General features: G+C 50.3%; 1 protein-coding gene across 1 annotated transcript in view; it reads right to left on the bottom strand.

Annotated features, from left to right (window-relative positions):
* The window catches only part of CSMD2 (CUB and Sushi multiple domains 2), a 161,582-nt gene that overhangs the window by 21,664 nt on the left and 118,871 nt on the right, over positions 1–21,047 (bottom strand). Inside the window, 9 exon segments of the mRNA XM_055704884.1 lie at positions 3,806–3,988; positions 6,224–6,397; positions 8,972–9,160; positions 9,966–10,139; positions 12,816–12,989; positions 14,002–14,175; positions 15,545–15,698; positions 15,700–15,740; positions 16,278–16,463. Of these exon segments, the coding sequence (XP_055560859.1) occupies positions 3,806–3,988; positions 6,224–6,397; positions 8,972–9,160; positions 9,966–10,139; positions 12,816–12,989; positions 14,002–14,175; positions 15,545–15,698; positions 15,700–15,740; positions 16,278–16,463 (1,449 nt within the window).

A 21,047-nucleotide genomic window follows, 5' to 3' on the forward strand; every position in this document is an offset into this window, starting at 1 on the left:
CGAAAACTCAGCTACTCGCCCCAATGTGGAGCTGGAAGGCAGCCAAGGGCACGCTGCCCTGCTCCTGTGTTCCCTGCCCGCTCTTCCAGCTGCTGTTACCGAACCCGAGTGGGTTTCGGAGCCAGCAGCTGGCTGAGACGGGGATGACCATGGGCTGCATGTGCTGCTGCCGCTGCGACAGCCTTCCCCAGCTCCTCCTCCCAGCGAGGAAGCAATTCTGATTTTTGAGGATGCATGCGGTGCATGTGTGCTGGGGCAGCCCGCGAGCGGTGACAGCAGGGACGGCAGTGTCTGCCTTGACTCCTGATGACAGCCAGAGCCCGTTCCCCACCATCCCATTGTTCCTGGGGTGGGGGCAGCTGGGAAGCTTCTGTATGCTACGAAGTGGCCTCTGCTATATAAAACATCACAAGGCTCAGAGGTGCTCCAGAGCTCAGTAATAATTAATTTGATGCCAATCCATGCATCCTTTTTCTGAAAAGCTTATTAAGATTCCCCCCTTGCCTTCCTTTGCTTTTTCCTATGTGTTTTACAGCAAGAAGCTGCTGGGAGAAGGGAGTTTCTCTGGTCAGGCCCTGGGCTCAGAGCTGGCATAGCTGTGCATGAAGCCACTGATGCTCAGAGCATGATCAGATGAGGCCACCAAGCTCCCCCCGCCCCAACATGTACCACCGTTAGCCAAAGCAGCATCCTCCAGAGCAGGGCAAGGGCTCGGACTTACTATACATTCCAGTTCCCCTAGCCCTACGCAGCAAATACCTCCCCGAACACTCCGAGAGGGGCTTGTTTCAGGGCTTTTCTGGCAGCCAGTGCCAAGAGAAGGTACTTTTCTGTGAGGAGCAGCAAGCCCTGCTCTTCAGAAGTGAGGGAAAGCTGAGGGCTGATGACTGCTATCGGTGCATGTCTGACTACACTCGAGGTGGTGCGTGGATACAGCGTCCTTCGCATGTTCCCCCTCCTCTGACCTAATCTTTCTAACCGTCCGTACTTCTTTTGGGCTCTGCTGCCATCTGACCGCCCGGCTGAAACGCTCTCCTAATGACGCCTGACACATCAGGCAAAACCTCCTGCTGGAATAAGACACAGCTGAGAGCCTTTGGAGTCCCAAAGCCTTTGCTTCAGGGCTGGTAATTTTCATGCCGTTCAATTTAACCAGTAACCCATAACCCACCTAACAGAAAGAAAAAAAGCAGCCTAGACCCGAATCCCAGCCCTGCCACCTCCCATGTCCTCAGCAGTCAAGTGGGCATGAGACAAAACTTTCTTTTCCCAGTGTTATCACTTAAAATAAACATGTTTCTGTCTACTGAAACTGCCAAAGAGCAGCCAGAGCCCCCATCTCATTTTGGATGCGGCTTTAATTCACTTGGGGAATCAATAAACATTATACAAGCAAATATTCTGCTCAACTTCTAAGGGAAGGAAGGAGCGTGTGGCAGAGTCCGACTGATGAGCTCCCTCCTGCAACACTCCTCTGCCAACACAGCCAGGGCATCAGGAAGGAGAAGAAGGGGAAAAAAAGAATATAAAATTCCATTTACACTTTAAAAACTTGCTGGAAATTAAAGCTAAATGAGGCCTGAAATCAGCGATTTTGGAAATCCAGGGAAGCTGCTCTTACCAGGGACAGAAAACCTGGAGCTACATAGCACAGGCTGAAGCAGAAGTCCCAGGAGTCCCTGCACTTCATTTAAATCCAAACCATTTGTGCATTTTGTAAAAAAAGAAAAAAAATCAGTTGTGACTTCTTCCTGCCTCCCTATTCCTTCGATTTTCTTTGAAAAAGTTCTAGTGGGTGACAGGTATTGGGATTAAGAGCCGATGAGTTTCAAGGTGACCCTCTGCGAAGCTCTGTGCTCCCGCCGGCCGCGCACATCCCTCCGCGGACCAGAGCCGGCGCAGGAAAGCATCGACGGTTGAATACCCACCCCTTGACTTCAAAGTCAAGGAGACGCTTTGTCATTGAACCTATTACAGCAGCTTGCTCTCTCTCTCTGGAATGGAGATATCAGCTCCTCTCTCCTTTCCTTCTATTTATGCTGTAGGATTTGCATGGTGTCCTCGGGACCTCCACGCACTTACATGCTCCTCTGCAGCGGGCTCCCTGCTCCTGCTGAACGGGCTGAGACCCTCCGTGCTCACCTAGCAGCTCGTCTGGAGAGCAATTTGCATTGAATTCCCTGGGCAGGCTAGTGCTGGTGACCTGCGAAGCCCCGTCAGGCTCGATTTTGCTCAATTTTGGTGGCTGAGAGCAGCGAACAAGTGGCTGAGGCAGAGAGCTAATGTGCCGCGGAGGTGCCGAGCAGCTCTGCTGCCGCGCCGGAGCTTTTCCACGGCAGCGTCGAGATGCCCGCTCCTTCCAAGCATTGGCCCTCATCTTGATTTGCCCTGAATTAAATCCCAAAATTAATCTCTTCTCTCCCTCTCCTATAAATACCGTTTCCAGCGAGTGGAATATAGCATTCAAAGCGCAGTCAGAAGAACACCTTGTAGTGCTTGCAACTGGCTGTGAATACAAATGACGGAGACACAGCACACTGCTCATCACTGTAAATGACTTTCCTATATTGGCCAGTCAGCACTTAACATTAAATGACTACATTACAGGCAAAATGTTATTATTATTCATAAACTACGAAAAAAAAGCTGCCACGGATCCGCATTTTGGTGCCGCTGGAACCTGATGGGTTATTTATCCTAAGATTAATGAACAGAGCCTTTCCACCGCAAGAAAAAAAAAACACCAACCAGAGAATGAAAAAAAACCCCAAGACCTGAGTGTATTAATAACATGATTCAGTGTCTTTTCAATCAAGAGCTCCATCAATTTGGAATAAATTTCCAATTCATTTACAAACTCTCTCTGAGCTTTTGGCTTTCAAACCAGCTGGAGAGCAGCACTTGCCCAGGTCTCCTTGCAGTTGGTATCCTGCCTCATTTTGGCTTTTGTTCATTTCCCAATTGATTTTTAAACACTTTTATAAAACATCAGCAGTGAGCAGCACAGCTCGAAGAATGCGGCTGGGGGTTTATTAGATTGGATTAGAGGGTCTTACTTGACTCCTTCAAATGGAAAAATCAGGGGTTTGGGGTTTTCAAATATGAAAATATGCTTACTGGATTATAATTTGCATTTTGTGTTTCTACTTAATGTAAATGACTCTCGCATGTGCCAGTTCCAGCTTTAACGGGGGTTTGAAGCTATTGACATTTCTCATTCTGCTGCATTTCCTCACCAAAGCAGCACTGAATGCATCAGCGGTACCCACAGGCGTTCTGCCCAAAGGGGGCATTTCTGACCACCGAGCTGGGTACGTGATGCAGCTGAGGAGACACGGACAGCAAGCCTGGGAGCGACACTCTTGGGGGATGGCTGGGAGCGAGGACCAGATCCCAAAGGCTCTTCCTACTCTATACCTCAATCCAGATGTTGGCATGAACCTCAACAACCCGAAACACTTTATACCATACCGGTGCAGCCTGCACAGCAGAGCAGAGCTGGGCATGCAAAAAGGCGATACTCATCCTCCAGTGAGGAAAAACCCTCCTACGAGACATGACCTGCAGGTGTTTGGGGAGGGGGGACCTGAGGGTCCTTGCCGTGCATGCACTACTTGGAGGAAACAGGGAACATGAGTATTATTTCTTGCAGCACCAGACTGTCCCTGGTGACTAAAGCAGAGGGAAGGGCTGGCTGGGCAGCTGTCCCTGCCGCAGTGTTGCAACAACCTTCCCTGCCTTGCTTCTGGAGACATCACTGCAGGCTTGGCATGACGTGGGAGAGGATGCGGAGCTGGCAAAGTACCTTCACATTCCGGCTGCGTGCCGCTCCAGGAGCCGTTGGCTTGGCAGGTCCTCTCGGATGAGCCCCGGAGCATGTAACCGGGCTCGCAGCTGAACCGGACCACGCTGCCGACATCAAAGTCATCTCCCAGCCCAATGCCATGGGACGGGATCCCCGGGTCACCGCACATCCCCTGACTGCCTCCTGTGGAGAAGAGAGCACGGTATCAGCAGAGTAAGCAACTCATAGGGTACGGCCCTTCTTCCCTCGCCACTGCACGCGTTCGGGGGGCCGGCACACCGATCTGCGTTGTGTGGCTGACTCTGTTTAACTCTGGCTATCAGCAGAGCAGGGAGATGCCAGACGAGATGTCCCCCAACTCTGGGAGCCCACTGGTTTTAAGCTGGTTGCAAACCACGGCCATAACTCCTGCATCTCAAGATGGAGCCCTTGGCAGCTGCAGCCGCTTCCTGCGGCAGCTGCTCCAGCAGACAGCAGCTCGGTTGCCAGCATCAGTCATGTGGATGGTTTCCCTCCAAGCAGAAATTACGACATGCTCCGAGCCACCTCAGCATGCCCGATTGTATTTGCAGAACAAGAAGCTGTTGGGTTTGGAGCACGGAGGCGGGGAGGGATCCAGCTGAGAAACACCCGCCTGTACAAGTTGGGAAGGCTTGGAGCTGCCGGCTGTAAGGCAGGGGGACAGGAGGAAGGGAGCAGCTGTAGCAGATGCCTCGCAGGGGTTCTCCAGAGCAGGCTGGAGAAATGCCCGCCTCCTCGCAGCCTGACACGGGCTCACACCGTGTATTGCCTGTTCTTGGCTTTCTCCGCTAATGATCTGTGTAAACACATCCACCCCCAAGCCAGGAAAGACGATTTCGCTCCTGCAGCTAGCAATGAAGTTCCCAGCTCCCAGGCCTTCTGTGCCTTGCTGCAGGTACAGCCTTTGCAGCCTTATGTGTAATATAAACCATAATGAGCACATTCATCATCTTGCACGGAAAGAGAAGGAGGAGAACGCTCCCAGGTTCAGCATTTTCTTTCACGTGTTAACCGATATCAAAGTCTTTCTGTCTCATCTTGTGGCGCCGCAGGGATCCTCCACACGCAGCAGAGAACCTTTGGCAGGAGATGAGCCAAGCTGTGTTCTGCCTCTTCGCTGCTTCTGTAGGCGTACCGCCCCAGTTTGGTGTTAAACAGGAGCTTTTCCCCCAAGCCCCTGGGTGGAAAATCATGGTTCGGAGGTAGTGGGCATTTGCCCGGTCCCCAAACAGAGAGGGCTCATCCAAGGCCATCAGCCTTGGTCTCAAGCTGCCTCCATGGAGCCATTCAGAAAAATCACACCCAACAGATGTCCGTAGGAACCAGTCGGAGTCGCACTAAACGTTTCAAAAAATCCACCCACACAGATGACAGGAGAGACAGTGGAAACCACACGGGGAAGAGGCACGAATTAGAGCAGAAAACCCTTCCAAGTAGCTACAGATCAAGAACTCTGCAGATATGGCTTCTGAATAGGAGGATGACTCCACTTGATTTCTTTTTGCCTTCCAAAGCAGAGGTTAAACTTGGTCAAGTGGAGCTGCTAAATCTAAGTGGCATAATTAAAAATTAACACGTGTCCCAAATGCTTTGCTACAGCTAACTTCTTACTTTGGCTGCCTCTGTGCTCTCCAAGGACCAAGTGACGGGCTGGCATGGGGAGGGCTTTGCACAGCATCCTGCCTGCTGCTGGAGGCCATGGGCTGAGGTCCCAGCTCCCTGGTTTCAGGAAGGCTTGGCAAACACAACTCACTGCATCCCCCATCACCTTGGACCCAAGTCTCGTCTCGTCAGGGACTTTTTTGCTTATCAGGATGTTTTCAGTGCAAGACCCTTCTCACTCTGGCATGGGAGTGGGGATGGACTTCTGTTGCCAAAGCGCTCTCAGTGGAGATGCTGATGATGTGAAAACTGACTGTACCAGCTTGCACTTGCCTTGTGCAGACCTAGGACCGCTGTGGTGTCGTAACAGCAGATGTCAGGCCCTGGAAAGGGGCCTCACGGACTTCTTTTACCAGGACGCATGAGAAAGAGGGTCAGATGCTGCAGATAGGATGCAAGGATCCAACTTTGCATAAGACATGTTCATCCTATACAGCCTCTGCACGGAGAAAACTGTAAAGCAGCAGGCTGTAGTCCACCTCCCACCACAAACATTTGCTGCAGTGATTTATTTCTCGTCTTGCCAGCCGAGCGGTTTACTCTGTGCCAGAGCTTATCATCCAAGTTGCAGGAGACTGGAGAGCTGAGACGCAGTGATTTTCAGAGTCTTCCACAATCCCCCGCTGTAGCATGTGTATTTCTCTGGTTCAGCAAAGCACATCGGGTTGCCCTCTCAGAGGATGGAAGTGGGAGGACTGGACTGCCCCATCCCCTCCTGCCCGAAGCCCACCTCACCTGAGCAGTGCGGCAAGGAGCCGCTCCAGTGCCCATCCAGCTGGCACATGCGAGTGGAGTTGCCGATCAGCGTCCGCTTCCCGAGGCAGCTGTACCGCACCACGGAGCCAACGGTGTACTTGTCCCCTGAGATCTGAGCTTGGGGGGGTGAGCCGGGGTGGCCGCAGGAGACCACTGTAAGAGACAGATGCAAAAGCTTCAACCAGGAGGGAACTGCCCGTGATGCTCATACACAGGCAGGTGCAGCAGGGACACAGCAAAGTACTGCACTGTTTGAGGCCATACTGCACACATTTGAGGTTGCTGCATGGGACCTTGGCAGCTTAAACCCACTGATCTGCCCCAGAGCCCACCGAATGCCCAGGGACTCACGCCACGGTGCAGCTGTGCATAGCAGACCTTGCATCGGTCTCCTGCTGGGGCACACGAGCTCATCCTGTAAGAGCTGCCAAGGGTTTGTGCATAAATGTCTAGTCTTGATGCTGACAGGCATTCTGCAGGTTCCTTGGAAAGGCTCATCCCTTCTTACACAGGAGTATTTCCATGCACACCCTCACCCCCACCCACCCTCGGCAGCGCCAGGTCCTGCGACACAGAGCTGCAATCGATGCCATGTCACACCTGAGCAAATTATCCCAGCAGATTCCGAGCACTGCTCACTCGACCATTGCTAGTAAAAACCCGCTGCTAACAATAATTAATAGGTTTACTTTAGCTTAGCAATCAGAGTGGAGACAGGGAGGCTGTTGACAAATACAGTGGCAGATCCAGGGGTTATTAGACAGGTTTGGATGAGGATGCTCAGCGCCATGCACCACTCGGTTTCTGAAGGAAAGCATCCGTAATGGATATCTTATCTCCCTCTGCTACAGTCTAAAAATACCAATAGTGGCATTAGGTAGAAAACATGATGTATGTTTCAATAAAAAGGAGAGCACGCGTATGTTTGGGCACGTGGGCGTTGAAATACACTGGTGCAGAGCTGTGACTAAAACCAAGGACGCTTTGCAAGGAAATGGGTTTGATAGGTAATACTTAAACTCACACTGTAACTAACAATTTAATAACAGATACTACAGCAGACTCAGCTAAGCTTAAAACCTGTGGTGGGATGGAGGTTTTTAAAGGATTTATGTACACGGTATGAAGACTGTTTCTTCTGATGTGTCAGGCTCTGCTCCCGTGTATTTACTGGACTTGCCATCATACGCCTCAAAGGGGATCAGCCCTGTTTTACTCCCTCCGCAGGAACAGGCATGAGACAACATTTGCAACCCAAGCTTGTCTGGCATCAACCTCCTTAATTTATGTTTTAGAAAGTGCCTAGTAATTTTAGGTACCCAGCTGTAAACACTTTACAGGAGTATGAGTTTCAGCACTGAGCATATCTGAAGTTCAACACGCAGAAACAAAGACATGCAAAAATGTCTTTTTTTTTTTTTTTTAAACTGTTAAGCCCATGAATCCAAATGATCAGTCGTAAAACTGACCTCAGTGTCCAAAGTTTTGGGAGTGCCCACAAATCCTCCAAGTCAAGGGATGGTCAACATTTTAAGGAAGGAGATCCCTTTTACTTAGTTGGAAAGCTGTGGACTGAGGGAGCCTGAGATATCGGGCTGCCAGGTTTTCCAAGGTAACTACCCCCTCGGAGCCCCTGCGGCTGCGGCACCCCACCGTTATCACTTGTCAATTCCCCATGGCCTGTGCAGGGTGCTGCAAGTGTGAGGAGGTGGCATGCTGCTAACAAAAGGAAAGGAAAATGTGCCCAAACCTGCTTTGTATGACTAGGTGTCGAAGGATAATACAAGAAAAAAACCAAAACAAAACCAGAAACAATCATGGCTTTGGAACAGCTAAGCTGATTTGAATGTAAGGAGCTCCATCTCTGACTGCCCCCGCCATTCGTTATGCTACTCGTTATGTCTGCAAAAGGATGTTCTAGCTGTGTCTGCCAGGGGTCTGCTCCTGTCACTGGGCAGCCCTACGTCACCTGGAAAGGCACTCTGGACCTTGGCTCCCCCCAGTGTAAGCTGGGGACACCCCCACTGACACCCTTCATACAATGCAGGGAGATCTCCTGGACCAGGCACTACTCCTGCAGTGTGAGGCCACCATGAGTTTTTGTGTCTTTGCAAAGACACCTCAAGCCAAACCATTGCCCAGAACCCCCCAATTCTCTCTGCAAACCACAGCGGCAGAAAGGGCCAGGATACTGTAAGAAAGGAGGAGGAACATAAAGCAAGGGTCAAGAAGCAAATCCTCTTTAGCACCTGCACTACAGCAGAATAAAACCTGCATTTATTTCCCCATCGCATTGTCATTTCCCTCCCTCAAAGCCGCGGGGATGAGTGGGTGTATGGAAACTCAGCCATGCCCCAGCGGTGTTAAATATGCTCGTCCTCAGCCTGGCTAATTGCACGCCGCTTCCTAAGAAGATCTGTGTTGCACAGGTTTTGCTGCCCTTCTCTACCTGCAACACTTTTGCTGGAGCTGCAGAGAACCAGTAAAACCCAGGGGGAGCCACCTTCCCCTGCAGAGGGAAACCACCTCTGTCTACCAGGATTTCTCTTCTCAGACCACAAATTCCCCTTCAGCGGGCAGGATCCAGAGGCCAGTGAAGCTGATGGAAGGATTCCCATGGATTACAGAGGGCTTTGGATCCAGACTTTTTACACAACCATTCAGCTAAGCAACAGAGAACTACATGGGATGAAAGCCTGTGGTGGATGGGTATTATTAAGAACTTACAAAGACACTGTGGGAGGGCACGGTCCCAAGTGCCATCCCCCTGACAGGTAAGGACATGTGTACCCAATAAGTAATATCCATGGCTGCACTGATATGAGACAGTTGTTCCAAAGCTGAATCTGTGAGGACCACTTGGCTGCACTTGACGGATGCTGTTTTCCAGGTGCCCAGGGTCAGTACAGTTTACAACTGCAAACAAACAACAAAAAAACAAAACAAAACAAAACAAAGGGTGTAACAAAGAACAAAGGATTCTCCAAAAACGAGCAGGAAAAGGGGGAAAAACTGCAAATCACATCTTCCACAATTTAAAAGGGTTTTTTTCCCCAGTCTTTTTTTTTTTTTTTAAGATTGTATAGGGTAGAAATAGAAAAAATCCTTATAGGCAATGCTGCAGGCTCTCGCCTTGCCACGCGAGGACTAGCAGCAGCGCCTTGCTCTCCGGCCCCAAACCATCTCACATCATACATGAGAATAACCGATTCCTTGACCAACACAGCAACAGTATTCACAGAGATGCTGGATTAAGGGAGTACAGAGGAAGGGAGTGCAGGGAGGGGATGGGAATTTGATAAGTGAACTTGAGTGCTAATACCAGCAGAAGAAGGGCAGCCTCGAAGGAGAAAGGGCTCTGCACAAAGACCGTGGCGTTTGGTTTGCATGAGCTGGTCTAGGGGTACCAGGTTGACCTCTGCTATGGGTCTGGCCTGGTATTTTCTTGTGTCCTCCCCACTTACAACACACACTTCAATGTCTTGGAGGATGTAGGGCTGGGCAGGGTCCGTTAACAACTTTGAGTGGAGTCCAAGAGACAAATCGGGTTTGTTGCATGCGATCTACCCAGGTCCTCGGAGCTCAAACATCACTCGTATGTTCCTGAGGAACCGCAAGATTTGCTTTACATGGATTTCTGACAGCAAGATCTTAGGAACCCAGAGTAACCAGCGAGGAAGGCGCAGACAAATCACATAGAGCAGGGGGGCAGAGGACTCACCGCGGCAGGTGGGCAGGGTGCTGCTCCACTGTCCATTGGCCAAGCACTGGGACTGGGATGCTCCTTCCAGGTGGTACCCAGTGTTGCACACAAACTTAGCCACATCGTTCAGATTGAACTGACTCCCTTGCGTCAAGCCGTTGGCAGGGTTGCCAGGGTGGCCGCAAGTGATGGCTACAATTAGAAATCGGAGCAATTACTTTTTTTGCCTGGAAGAAAGTGGATGAACCACTGGAAAAAAAAAAGTTCCCAAGGAAGGAGACCATAAAACGCCCACGTCAACCCTGAAACCCACACCAACACGTAAAGATTTGCAGCCAGCACTGTTGAAATACTGAATCAAGTGGAGAGCACAGCCAGTACCTTTGTTCGTTTTACTGGCATAAGAAATTCTCTGAACCGCTCTCTAAGCAGCTGAGTGCCAGCATCCTACTGACTTACACCGTAAATCCCTAGAGCTCCTCTTCAAAAACCCCAGCTACTGCTATTAATCTATTGCCTTACATTACCCTGGGCATCACACACAGAGTCATGAAACCTGATGTTTTCCTCTCCCTTCCTGGTGTACGTCAGATGTATGCTCACTGCGCTATGAAGTTACATCTGGAGGGATAGTTAAGAGAGAGGAAAAACAGAAGAAAGATCAGGTTTCTAGCATATGGTCCAGAAAGCTTAAATTGTCCTGCTTTAAGCTGGGGAAATTTGGGGGGGGAAGACGACACACCTTTATTTCTAAATCCCTGAAATGAGGAATTCTGTGTAGCTCTTGTTCCTGTGGCTGATGGTAGCAACAAGGTAAAAGGGTAAAGGGTCTGAGCTGCTCCACCAGCGCTGGGGGAAGGTGCAGAGGCAAAACCTGGAGCAGCAGTCAGCACAGACAGCCCTGACATTCAAAATCCTTCTGCCTGGACCACTCCGTGGCACCTTGGCAGAGGCGGGCGACACAGGGCAGACGCAGCCCCTGCTGCGAGCGATGCCCAGGGACCTTCGCTGTGAGCACAGCAGCCAGTTCCACTGCGCAAAAAGAAATGTCAGGATATGCCACGCAGCGTTTCTTTGGCTGCTTAAGGAATGCGACATCTTCCGACAGCTGAGGACAAAGCAATATTGATTATTGTCATGCTGAAAGAGGGTAATCATCCATCAGCAAAAGTCCAGCAGTTTAGCAGTACAGCTGCCAAAGCCCGAAGCTAGAGGGGAAGATGAAATTCTCACAAAAGATCCATAACATTTGACTGCCAGGGCTGGACTATACCACAGGGATGGGAATTTATTCCTTATGCAAGCTGGTGACAGGTACAGGTCTGAAAAATATGAAGCAAGGTAGCCTTTCGGTGCTGCAGGAAGCAGATGTCAGATTCTCTGAGGTGCTTCTGAATATGATTATACATGTTTTGAAACAAGTGATGGATTCCGTCCCAGATAAAAAAAAAAAAAAAAAAAAGGCTCCCCACAGTTGGCACGGATCAAAAAAGACCCGTTCACACAGAGGAAGCAACCGCAGCAGGTTTAGAGAGAAAGTATCAGGACAATAGGAAATTATAATGTGCCCTGAGCTGCTTCAGAAGCAATAAAGCCTCAAGGCACCTAATTTCAGAGCCCAACAGTGCTCTCCTTTAAAGACATCAGATTTATGTTATCTGTAAGGCCTAGTGTAATAACTTCAAAGCCAACTTCTGCGTATGAGACACCCTTACAGGTGCAAGCACGAAGGCTTGGGGGGCTTTCAGGCACCAGAGTCAGAAGCTGGCACAAAGCAGAGACAAATTGCTCAGGAACCCGCCCTGTGCTGGTTCGGTAGTCAGAAGACACATACGGACGAGCAACGTTCAACCTGCTTTGTTCTAATGGGTTTGGTCCCTCCTGGAAGAAACAAGATGAGCCATGAAAATGGATGTTTAGAAAATCCTGCATTTCCATAAATCTGCCTGACAGCTGGAGGACCTCCATCAATATGATTTTCTGATTCAAGGTTAGTAAGTATATACTTGGCAGGCAAAAATGAATTAAAACTTTTCCAACAGAGCATCCTCAGACACAAGAGTAAATTCAAAACGATCTACGGACCCAAAACCAGCCTTTCCAATAATTCTTTTCTGAAGATGCTCAGGCAGAATCACAGCCATCCTCCAAATCTTGGAGTCATTGCTAACCTTGACAGCTTCAGTCTGTTTCGTATTTTTAGGCTGGAATCTGCATATTTGCTGATAGGTCATTCCTCACTTCGTATCTTGCCGTTACTATTGTGCCTCAGCACACAGAGCTCTAAAGCAGGCAGGAGAGATTGAAAGCAAACAACTGGAGAATCACGATATGAAATAGCCGGATTGCACTGTCCATTGATAAGAAGATGCTTAAACTTATTAACACCTTAGAGCTCCAGAGGCTTACTTAATTAGCTTATTTACTGGAAAGATAAATGAGCAGGTTGTACAAGGTGACTTGTGAATGTGGATCAGAGGAGGAGAGAGACTAACTTTCCTCCAGCACAGGTCTCAAAGACGGTGACAACCGTGGTGTGCCCGGCGGGGCTGTATCTGCCTTTAGCCCCCCCGCACCCTGATAAAGGCTGGTCCCCCCAGAAATCACACCTTAACTGGGCTCCCCCGTTAAGAAATTCCGCGTATGAAAAGCACCAAAGTGGAATTGCCGAAGCAGCAAAGCTTCGCCACTCCTGCCACGCCGCAGCTCTCCTGCGCGAACCCCGGGATGCTTGTGCAGCACGCTCGCCACGTGCGTGTGCAAAGCAGCTGTACCCAGCTCGGGCGTGTAAACTCTGCACAACGGCTTTACACGTGCTCTCATCCTCTGAGCGTCACCAGGGCTAAAGAAATCTGACAACATACTTACGCACACAGACAGGCGTCTTCCCAGACCAGCGGTGATCCTGCTGGCAGATCCGCACCGACATGCCGATGAGGCGGAAGCCGGGGCTGCACTGATAAACCACGCTGCCACGGTAGTTGTAGTTCTCCCCGTTGATCTGCCCGTTGACAATGGGGCTGGGCACCCCGCAGTGCCCCGCTGCAGGAGGGAGACAGGGGGGTCACCGAGAGCTCACGGGGAAGGCATCGCGCGCCACCCCGATGCTCTGGGTGGATCTCGGTTCCACACCCAGCAGTCATAAACAGCCCCAGAGCAGCAGTAAAAACCAACGTATTGTTTTTAAAGCTCTCCTCTCCAATTTCAAAACACACGTACTGAGCCGTAAGGAATCAAAGTCTAATTTCTTTTTACACACCAGTGTTACCGAAATCTCGGAATGAAGAACTTATCGACACCAATGTGATGCAGATAAGCAGACGCTGCTTTATTGACGGCCGGGTGCGTGAGCGAGTCCTCTCACGATCAGCGCACACCAAGCTTCAAACTCAGACACCTCATATAGAACTTATTCATGCATATTCATTAAGTATTCATGCATAATCATAGTATTTCCTGGAAATCATTAACATACTCTCCTCCCATATCCGATTCTGCGCAGTAAAGGTTAGAAAGGTCCAGAAATGGGTCTGGGGTACCATTTGGGTAGGTGGTACATGAGTCGGTGGTCGCGATCTCCCCCTGCCAGAATTACCTTTTACTAAAGTTCACGGTTTCTTGGCAGGTAACTACAAGTTGTTCCAGTCGACCCTCCCCAGTTCCCATTAATTCTATATTCTGACATTTCAATACACTTTCTACATACAGAAGACTAGTCAAATACAAAGGAATCTGTAAAATCCCAAATTTGTTACCTAAGTTTTAAACAATGATTCTGGCCCATTCTTCTAGCCTTGGTACAGAGCTGTACAAAGGATTTCATAGCAGCTTTTGCTGTGCAACTACAAGTTTCATTAAAATATATTTCTTATTCCAAATTATTTTATAAAATCAAATAAAGTCAATTCTAACTTATTAGCAGATCTGTAACACCAGTAGCACCGAATCCCTGCTTGGGCCCTCTCTTGAATCAACATGTAAAATTCCTACTCCTTCCTGAAAGGCAACCGAGAAGCTTTCCCGACAAACACCCGAGGGGATGCTCCACACCTACCCAGACATCGCACTTCTGCTCCGCTCCAGAGCCCGTTGGCCATGCACTCCCGCACGCGGGACCCGACCAGGGTGTAGCCAGTGTTGCAGGAGAAGATGGCTGTGGCCCCGTAGCTGGTCAACGTGCCGATCTTGTTCCCGTTCGGCGGGGTCGGCAGCTCTCCGCACGAGATGACTAGAAGAGATCCCAAAGCACAGTGAGCGACAACAGGCGGGGAGCGGTGTCTGGTATAGAAACACTCTCCGCTATGCTTACCACCACGAGTTATTAATGAAGTCAGAAATGAGGAGGAAAGATTATTAAATAGTTACACGGCTAACAACAATTCAGAGTCGCGTTACACGAGGTGACAAAAATAAGTGCTATTAATATTTATGCTTCAGGACGTGAGGGAAGTACTAAAGGTAAGACCGGCTAGGAAGAAACTGTAGAAGTTTTTCACATAGGAATATTTCTAGTATTTCTCTTATTATTTCTATTATTAACCCGTTGCTAGATACAGCCTGGAAGCCTGATTTCCAGAAAAGCCACAAAGCGGCACAAGATCTCCAATTAAAAAGTGACACCCAGCTTTCCCTCACACCAGAACCTCCAGGACAGAGCTGATGTCTAAAGATCAGACCCACAGAGGACACCCCGATGAAAGGCTGGTTGGTGGGGTGCAGCCGGAGCCTGGCCAGGAGCCTGTGCAAATGCAAAATTCAGCTCGTTACTTTATCTAACTTAAAGATCTGCAAACCCTCTGGAGCTTTCGCACTCAGCAAGAAATCTAGAGACTCACGCTGGGTGCTCCTGACCTTAGTGCATTGCCAAGATCCTGTCATTTGAATTTAGGTGGCAATAACGCTGAAGAAATAAAACGAGGTCAGGCTCATGCTCCTGGATCTGGCTGAAGAGCTAGCAGGGGTAAGACTACATCTGTCACCGAAGCTGGCAGTTCCATCTCTAGAAACAAAGGGACACAGGAGGGAAGGGAAAGCTGCCATTCTGAAGAAGAAATTTTTCCGTCTCTATCTGCACTTACAGTGAAAAAACCCACCTTTGACAAAAGAAAAGATCCAAAGCAGAGCAGTCGTGTCAGAACTGAGCGAGCTGCTTGTTTGCCGAGAGTGTTTTTGATTTACAGGTGACACTGTTACCCTCGTAAACTTGGCATTTGCATACAATGGGAAGAGGTGAGGTTTCAAATCAGAATTTATCATCATCTTTCTTAAAAGCAAACTTCAGAGCACCTGGCACCAGTGACAGTGAAGCTGCTCGGACCCCCCCAGCAACAGACGAGCTAACGGGCTTGAGCTCTCACAGAACTGTTTAGAATAAACCAAACCCCAAGATCAACAGATGACCTCTCCCTGCATCCAAACTCCCTTCCACCACAGCGGTCCCACAGCCGTGCTCTCGGATGCTGCCGAGAGCAGCCAGGACCGTGGCACGTTTGCACGCCCACAGCAGAGCTTGCACACCCATCGGCCGGCAAACAGCACCCCCATTCCCTGCAAGGGTGGCTGGCCCTGGCGCGGCTCCGGAGCTTCGCTGCTCTTACTTTTACAGGTCGGCATCGGCTCGCCTATGCTCCACTTGCCGTTGGCTTGGCACCTGATGACCCGCTGGCCCGTGTAGTAGTAGCCGGGGTCACAGATGAGCATGAGCTGGGCGTTGTAGTGGTACTGGATCTCGTAGGTCAGCCGCCACCCGCCCGTGCTCAACTGCAATGCTGTTGATATCGGGACAGGTGACAGCTGAAAAACAGAGGTGGCGAGTCAGGGAAAAGAAATGCGATAAAGACATTAATAAGTGTTTAACTCCAGGGCATTTCAGCAAGCGTGTTGGCTTTTTAATGAGGGGGCCAGTATTAGCATCTCTGGTTTATGGGTGTTTTCCTAAAGCAAACATAAAGCTTGTTTATTTTAGTAAGCCTTCCAGGAACGCTGCTTTTCCCCCTTTTTTTTTTTTTTTTTTTTTTTTTTTTTTGTGTCCCACAAAACATCCGATCAAGGCTGATGGTGTCAGAGCCATGCCTGACGAAGGGGGAATCAGTTCAAAGGATATCCTCCATAGGATGGGTTGTTCCTTCTTATACAAAGCATCCAAGAAATTTTGGGTGGGGAAGCAAGACACCACGAGAGGGGACGGGACATCAGACCCAAGTTATGCAGGGTTACAAACCTGGTGTCCTAAAGAGTGCACCCGTGAGGCAAAGCTGCCCAGGGTAGAGCTGGAAGGCATTATTGAAGGGACTTCCCGAATTCCCCATAGGACTTGCTGCAAACACTCACCCACGCACTGCGGGGGCTGGTTGCCGTTGCTCCACTGCCCTGCCTGCAGGCACTCGGTGCTGGGCTCCTCGCCGGGCTGCAGCTGGAAGCCCTGGTTGCACTGGTACACGGCTTTCGTTCCCACTGTGTACTCCTTCCCAAAGACAACGCCGTTCCTCGGGGCTCTGGGAACTCCACAGGAGAGAGCTGAGAAAGGGGGAAAAAAACACCACCACAGCCGCGAAATCAGTCAGCTTCCGATTTTGTCATCGATTCGTGATGAGCTGAAAGCCCAGATCGCAGCTCTCCCATTTAACAGAAGCTCCAGCCCCCTGGTGAATCCCAGAAGCTGCAGCGAATTCCCACTTTCACCGAGGATCAGACCGTCCATCGGTGTGGTAACAGCAAAGCGAATGCTGAATACCAGTTTCTACTGGAAGAGGCTCTCGCTCCTACTTTCTATAATATCTGTAACACAAAATGTATCAACACAGCATTCAAAAGTTTTCACACAGAGATGAAGGATTAGATAGCAATAATGTTTTGTATTTACATCTGACAGCAGCAACAAGCTGAAACCCTTTTCCAACAGCACTTCTGGATTACATAAGGCAGCAAATTGTGTAATTATGTTGTGGCAGAAGGAAGGCTAAATTTAGCATTATGGCTGAGAAGGTAAGGGGGGGAATTCAGGGGAAATAAAAAAAATTGTTAACAGGCACAATGCCAAATGGCTGCTCAAGATGGCAGCACTTCGGAGAAGATGCTCTGCACCGCTCCTGCCGAAATCCTCAGCTCTGCGGCCAGGAGAGCGGCCAAACAGGGCAAGAAAGGGGACAGGCAGGTGGCAGAAAGATGAGCGACAGCCGAATACAGACAGACCAGACTCATGTTCATTTATGCTGCAAGAGTTTCACGAGACGCGACAAGCCTGGCTACCCTCTTCCCTACCGCTGGGAACACCGGCACCGGGAGTCTGACACTCAAATCTGGTTTCCTCCATCAGCCTTCAGAAGAGCTGGGGAACCAAACCCCAAACCTGACCTGCCTCCAGAACCACCGCGCAGGTTCCCATCCCTCTCCGAGTCCTGGATCCAGGGGAAGCCCATCTTGCTGGGGCTGGAGATGGGCAGCCCACCTGCCCGGACAGGCGTGGGATGCCAAGGGGGAAGAGCAGCCTGGGACCTGCAGCGCTGCCACGGCGAGGCCACCAGTCAGCGGGGTGCCACCAGCCCCTGTGGGGCACCAGGACAAGCAGAGCCTGCTGGCAAGCACCAATACGGAGGCCAACACCTAACCCAAAGAGCTGTCTGCATTTTAAAAATACTCTAAAGGAAATCCATTCCTCCCCGGAGCAGCCCGAGCTGTTCCCGCCCAGCTAATGCATGAACTGGAGGCTGAGCCTATGTCTCCTGGGCCACATGCTGACACTTCAACACACATTCCCCATTCTGTTATTCCCTCTGCACACAAACGAGGGCTAGAAAATCAGCAACCTTAGAAAACTCGCCTGCTGGTGACACGGACTCCACTGGGCACTGGAAAGGAGAGACCAAGCTTACCGTACACAGCATCAGCACAACCACCAGAGATTTCCTACCGCTGAAAGTCCAAGATGCTTTCATCCCACTATTGCTACACGAGTCAGCCAGAGCCCCAGCCTGGAGCACAATTACACAGCACCTTGCAGAAGCTGGTGTTGCTAATAAGTGTGAGTAATTCAGCAGGCTCGTATTAGCACGATCAGGCAGATCCCTGGTTGAAATGATAATCACACGTATGTCACTTCATCGAGCTAAGAAGCTTGGCGAATCTCCGCACAAGGCTGGGTGTCTAGACAAGCAGCCACGCTGAATACCAATTTCGTTCTGAGGCAAAAGAAGAGGGGACCTGGCAAGTCTTGCTCTTTCTCTTGCACCCGGCAGTTCTCACATTATGACTTTCTGATGTTGCACCCAACACAAGAGGCTGGGGAGAAAGCTGCCCCCCTTCCCAGGCCGCTGCCCCCAGCAAAACCTTCTCCTTCCTCTGTTCAATCCTCTTCTGCACCCTGATACTTCGCCAAAACTCATCACCTCTATCTGCCACCAGGAAACTGAGTCACAGCAGCTGCAGGGAGGGACACCCGAGTGAAGAGAGACCAGGGCCACCGCGCTCCCGCTCAGCGAGCGCTGGCCTTTGCCTCTCTGCGCAGGGGGAGGATGACGATGACTTACTGCCTCCTCCTCCTCCCGGCAAGCCCCCTGCCCGCCTCTCAAGTGGTCAGACTGATCATTTGGAGTCTCTCCGCTGTGTAAATCCTGCCCTGATACAAAACTTAGCAATAACACAGTGCTTCTGGGCCAGACGCAGTTAATTAAAAATGTCATTAAGCCACCAGAAATAACAAAAAACCCCACTTAACCCTCTTCACCTGCAGATGGTTGGGCTACAACAAAGACTTGGACAGGGAAAGCCAACTGGGGCTGCAACCTCTGCAGCCCTGCCCTTGTGGCAGGATCCTTCCCTCTCCGCAAATTCAGCATCCTGGAGCAGAATGTGTATTAGCAAGTTTGTATTTAGAGCCCTTCAGGAAGCAGAGAAGCTTGATTTTTGAGGTGGCAATAAACTTGCCATCTGCTCCAAAAAGCATTTCTGAGACTCTGTGGGCACTGCAATCCACTGGAATTAAGAGGTGACAAAAGAGTGGGTGTTCGAGGGGAAAGCAAACCAGCATCTGGCTTGGAGACCCATGGAGAGCGTGGTCCTGGGAAGAAGGAGGAGAAGCACTTATGGGGGTTCAGAGGTACACAAACTCTGCCTGCAGGAAGATGATGTGCGAGGGAAAGGGACAGAGGCTATGAAAGCAAATCTGCAGCTGGGATTCCAAAAACAAAGCAGCTTAAAAATAGGCAGCAGAGACAGAAAAGGCGTATTAGATCATCTTGTGTTCTCCCCCATTGTGCCAACGCAAGATTGTTCCCTGCAGAATATTCTCTGCTGCTTCCATAAATGTCAGCTAGGAGTGAGCACGTAGTAAAGATTATTCAGAGGGGATTGGGAAGGGGAAGAGGATTATGCACTGGCAGAAAGGAGCTATGGGAAATGTCATTTGTTAACTAGACCATGTGTTTATGGGCACCCCAATTCCCCTCCTCCTGCCACTGCTGGCTGTGTGAGCAATTTATGTAGTGTTACGAATCGAATTCTCCAACCTCTGCCACGCGCTCCTGGCCACCAGAAAGGATGAGAAATGGAGTACGGCCCAAAACAAAAGGATGCCAGTTGGCTTTGAGAGCAATGTGAAGGGGAAAGGAGAAAAAAAAAAAAAAAAAAAAAAAAAAAAAAGACAGTTGGATTTTATGTAGCTGAAGCAGGCAAGAAAAGCGCAGCCAGCCCTGGCTATCAGCTGCTGGAGCCGGGGGGGGGAGCTGCTCCACCATGAATTCTCCTACAGCTCCCACCCGCTGCCGCTCACTCACCTCCCGCATCCCTCTCAAGGCACCTGATAACCATGGGGCAGTATTAAGATTCCTGATGTAGATATGGGGAAGCAGTGAGAGGAGGGTGACTTTCCAAAAGGGGCTATTTCAGCCTCTGGATCTAACACCACCAGCGAGCTGTCCTCCTCGCTGGAGAGCCAGGCTCTTCCAGAGGGACACTGAGCTCCAAGATCCTGACTAAGCTGCTCTCTGTGTGGTCAGTGGACACCCCCCACCCCCCCGAGCTCCACAAGGGAAATCGGAGCACGAGCCTTCTGAAATGCTTAGAACTGCCCCCCGAATTCTTTCTCTGCTGGTGACTGCTGTGGACTGGGATCACGATGGAGCTCCGGGCATGGAATGCCTTCAGCTGAACCAGAATGGCACAGAGTGGGTTTAGTGCTTCTCATGTAGCTCCCATGGCAAACCTCCTTCCCACACCCCTCCGTCCCACGGCACAGCCCTGGCGTGCTCAGCAACACCACAGGAGCCCCCTGCACCCCCAGGCCATGGGTGGGTGGTCTGGCTCTGACTCCCTCCCTGGTGGCCTGGGAACTGGTGCTCAGGGACTTGTTTCTGCTTTGAATCACACCGCTGTCAGGTCATCCCTCATCCAAGAGCACCCTCTCCCAACCTCCCCACACACCTTCTCTCTTATCTCCTCCCCACCTCCATGTTTAAAACCCCACACACCATCACAGTTTTTGGAAGGAAACAGATTTTGGAGCTGAACACCAGGCTCAGATGGCATTCCAGCATACCAGGGCAATAAAAACTTAGCTGCATTTGTACCTATTCTTGATTACACCATTTCCCTCAAAAAAGATGCACTACATCAGAGAATTCCTCGCACTGGGCTAAGGATGCAGGAGGCACAGTTGCCATGACAGCCCCTCGTGCTGTTCATCTGCTCATTCCAGCACTCGGTGTTTGCACCTGTCTGTTATCACGGAGGCTCCATCGCTATCTGAGCTTGTGCCCAGTTTCCCAGTTCACCCTTGCCGACGGGACTGGGTAGCAGGGTCTTGGTTTACTGCGTTCCACTCACCTTTAAATAAATACAAGCCTTGGGAGGGCTCCAAGTGGATATAAGCACCCGCAGCACAAAACCACCCTTCGGCGACAGGACTGTTTGCACCCTCGTGCAATTTCCAAAGCGACTAAGTGATTTGGGAGCACAGAAAGGATTTTTTCAAGGCTCTTTGGTGCCTCCCACACTAAATAATCTTGTTTTTTCCTTATGGCTTGGACCGGACAACAATGCAGACAGTGCAATGAGATTTTGCCTGTGCTGTCTCTGTTTTCTGGCTAGTTTCCAGGGAAGTCAATG

The sequence above is a fragment of the Falco cherrug genome, chromosome 3 (assembly GCF_023634085.1).
Source record: "Falco cherrug isolate bFalChe1 chromosome 3, bFalChe1.pri, whole genome shotgun sequence".
NCBI lineage: Eukaryota > Metazoa > Chordata > Aves > Falconiformes > Falconidae > Falco > Falco cherrug.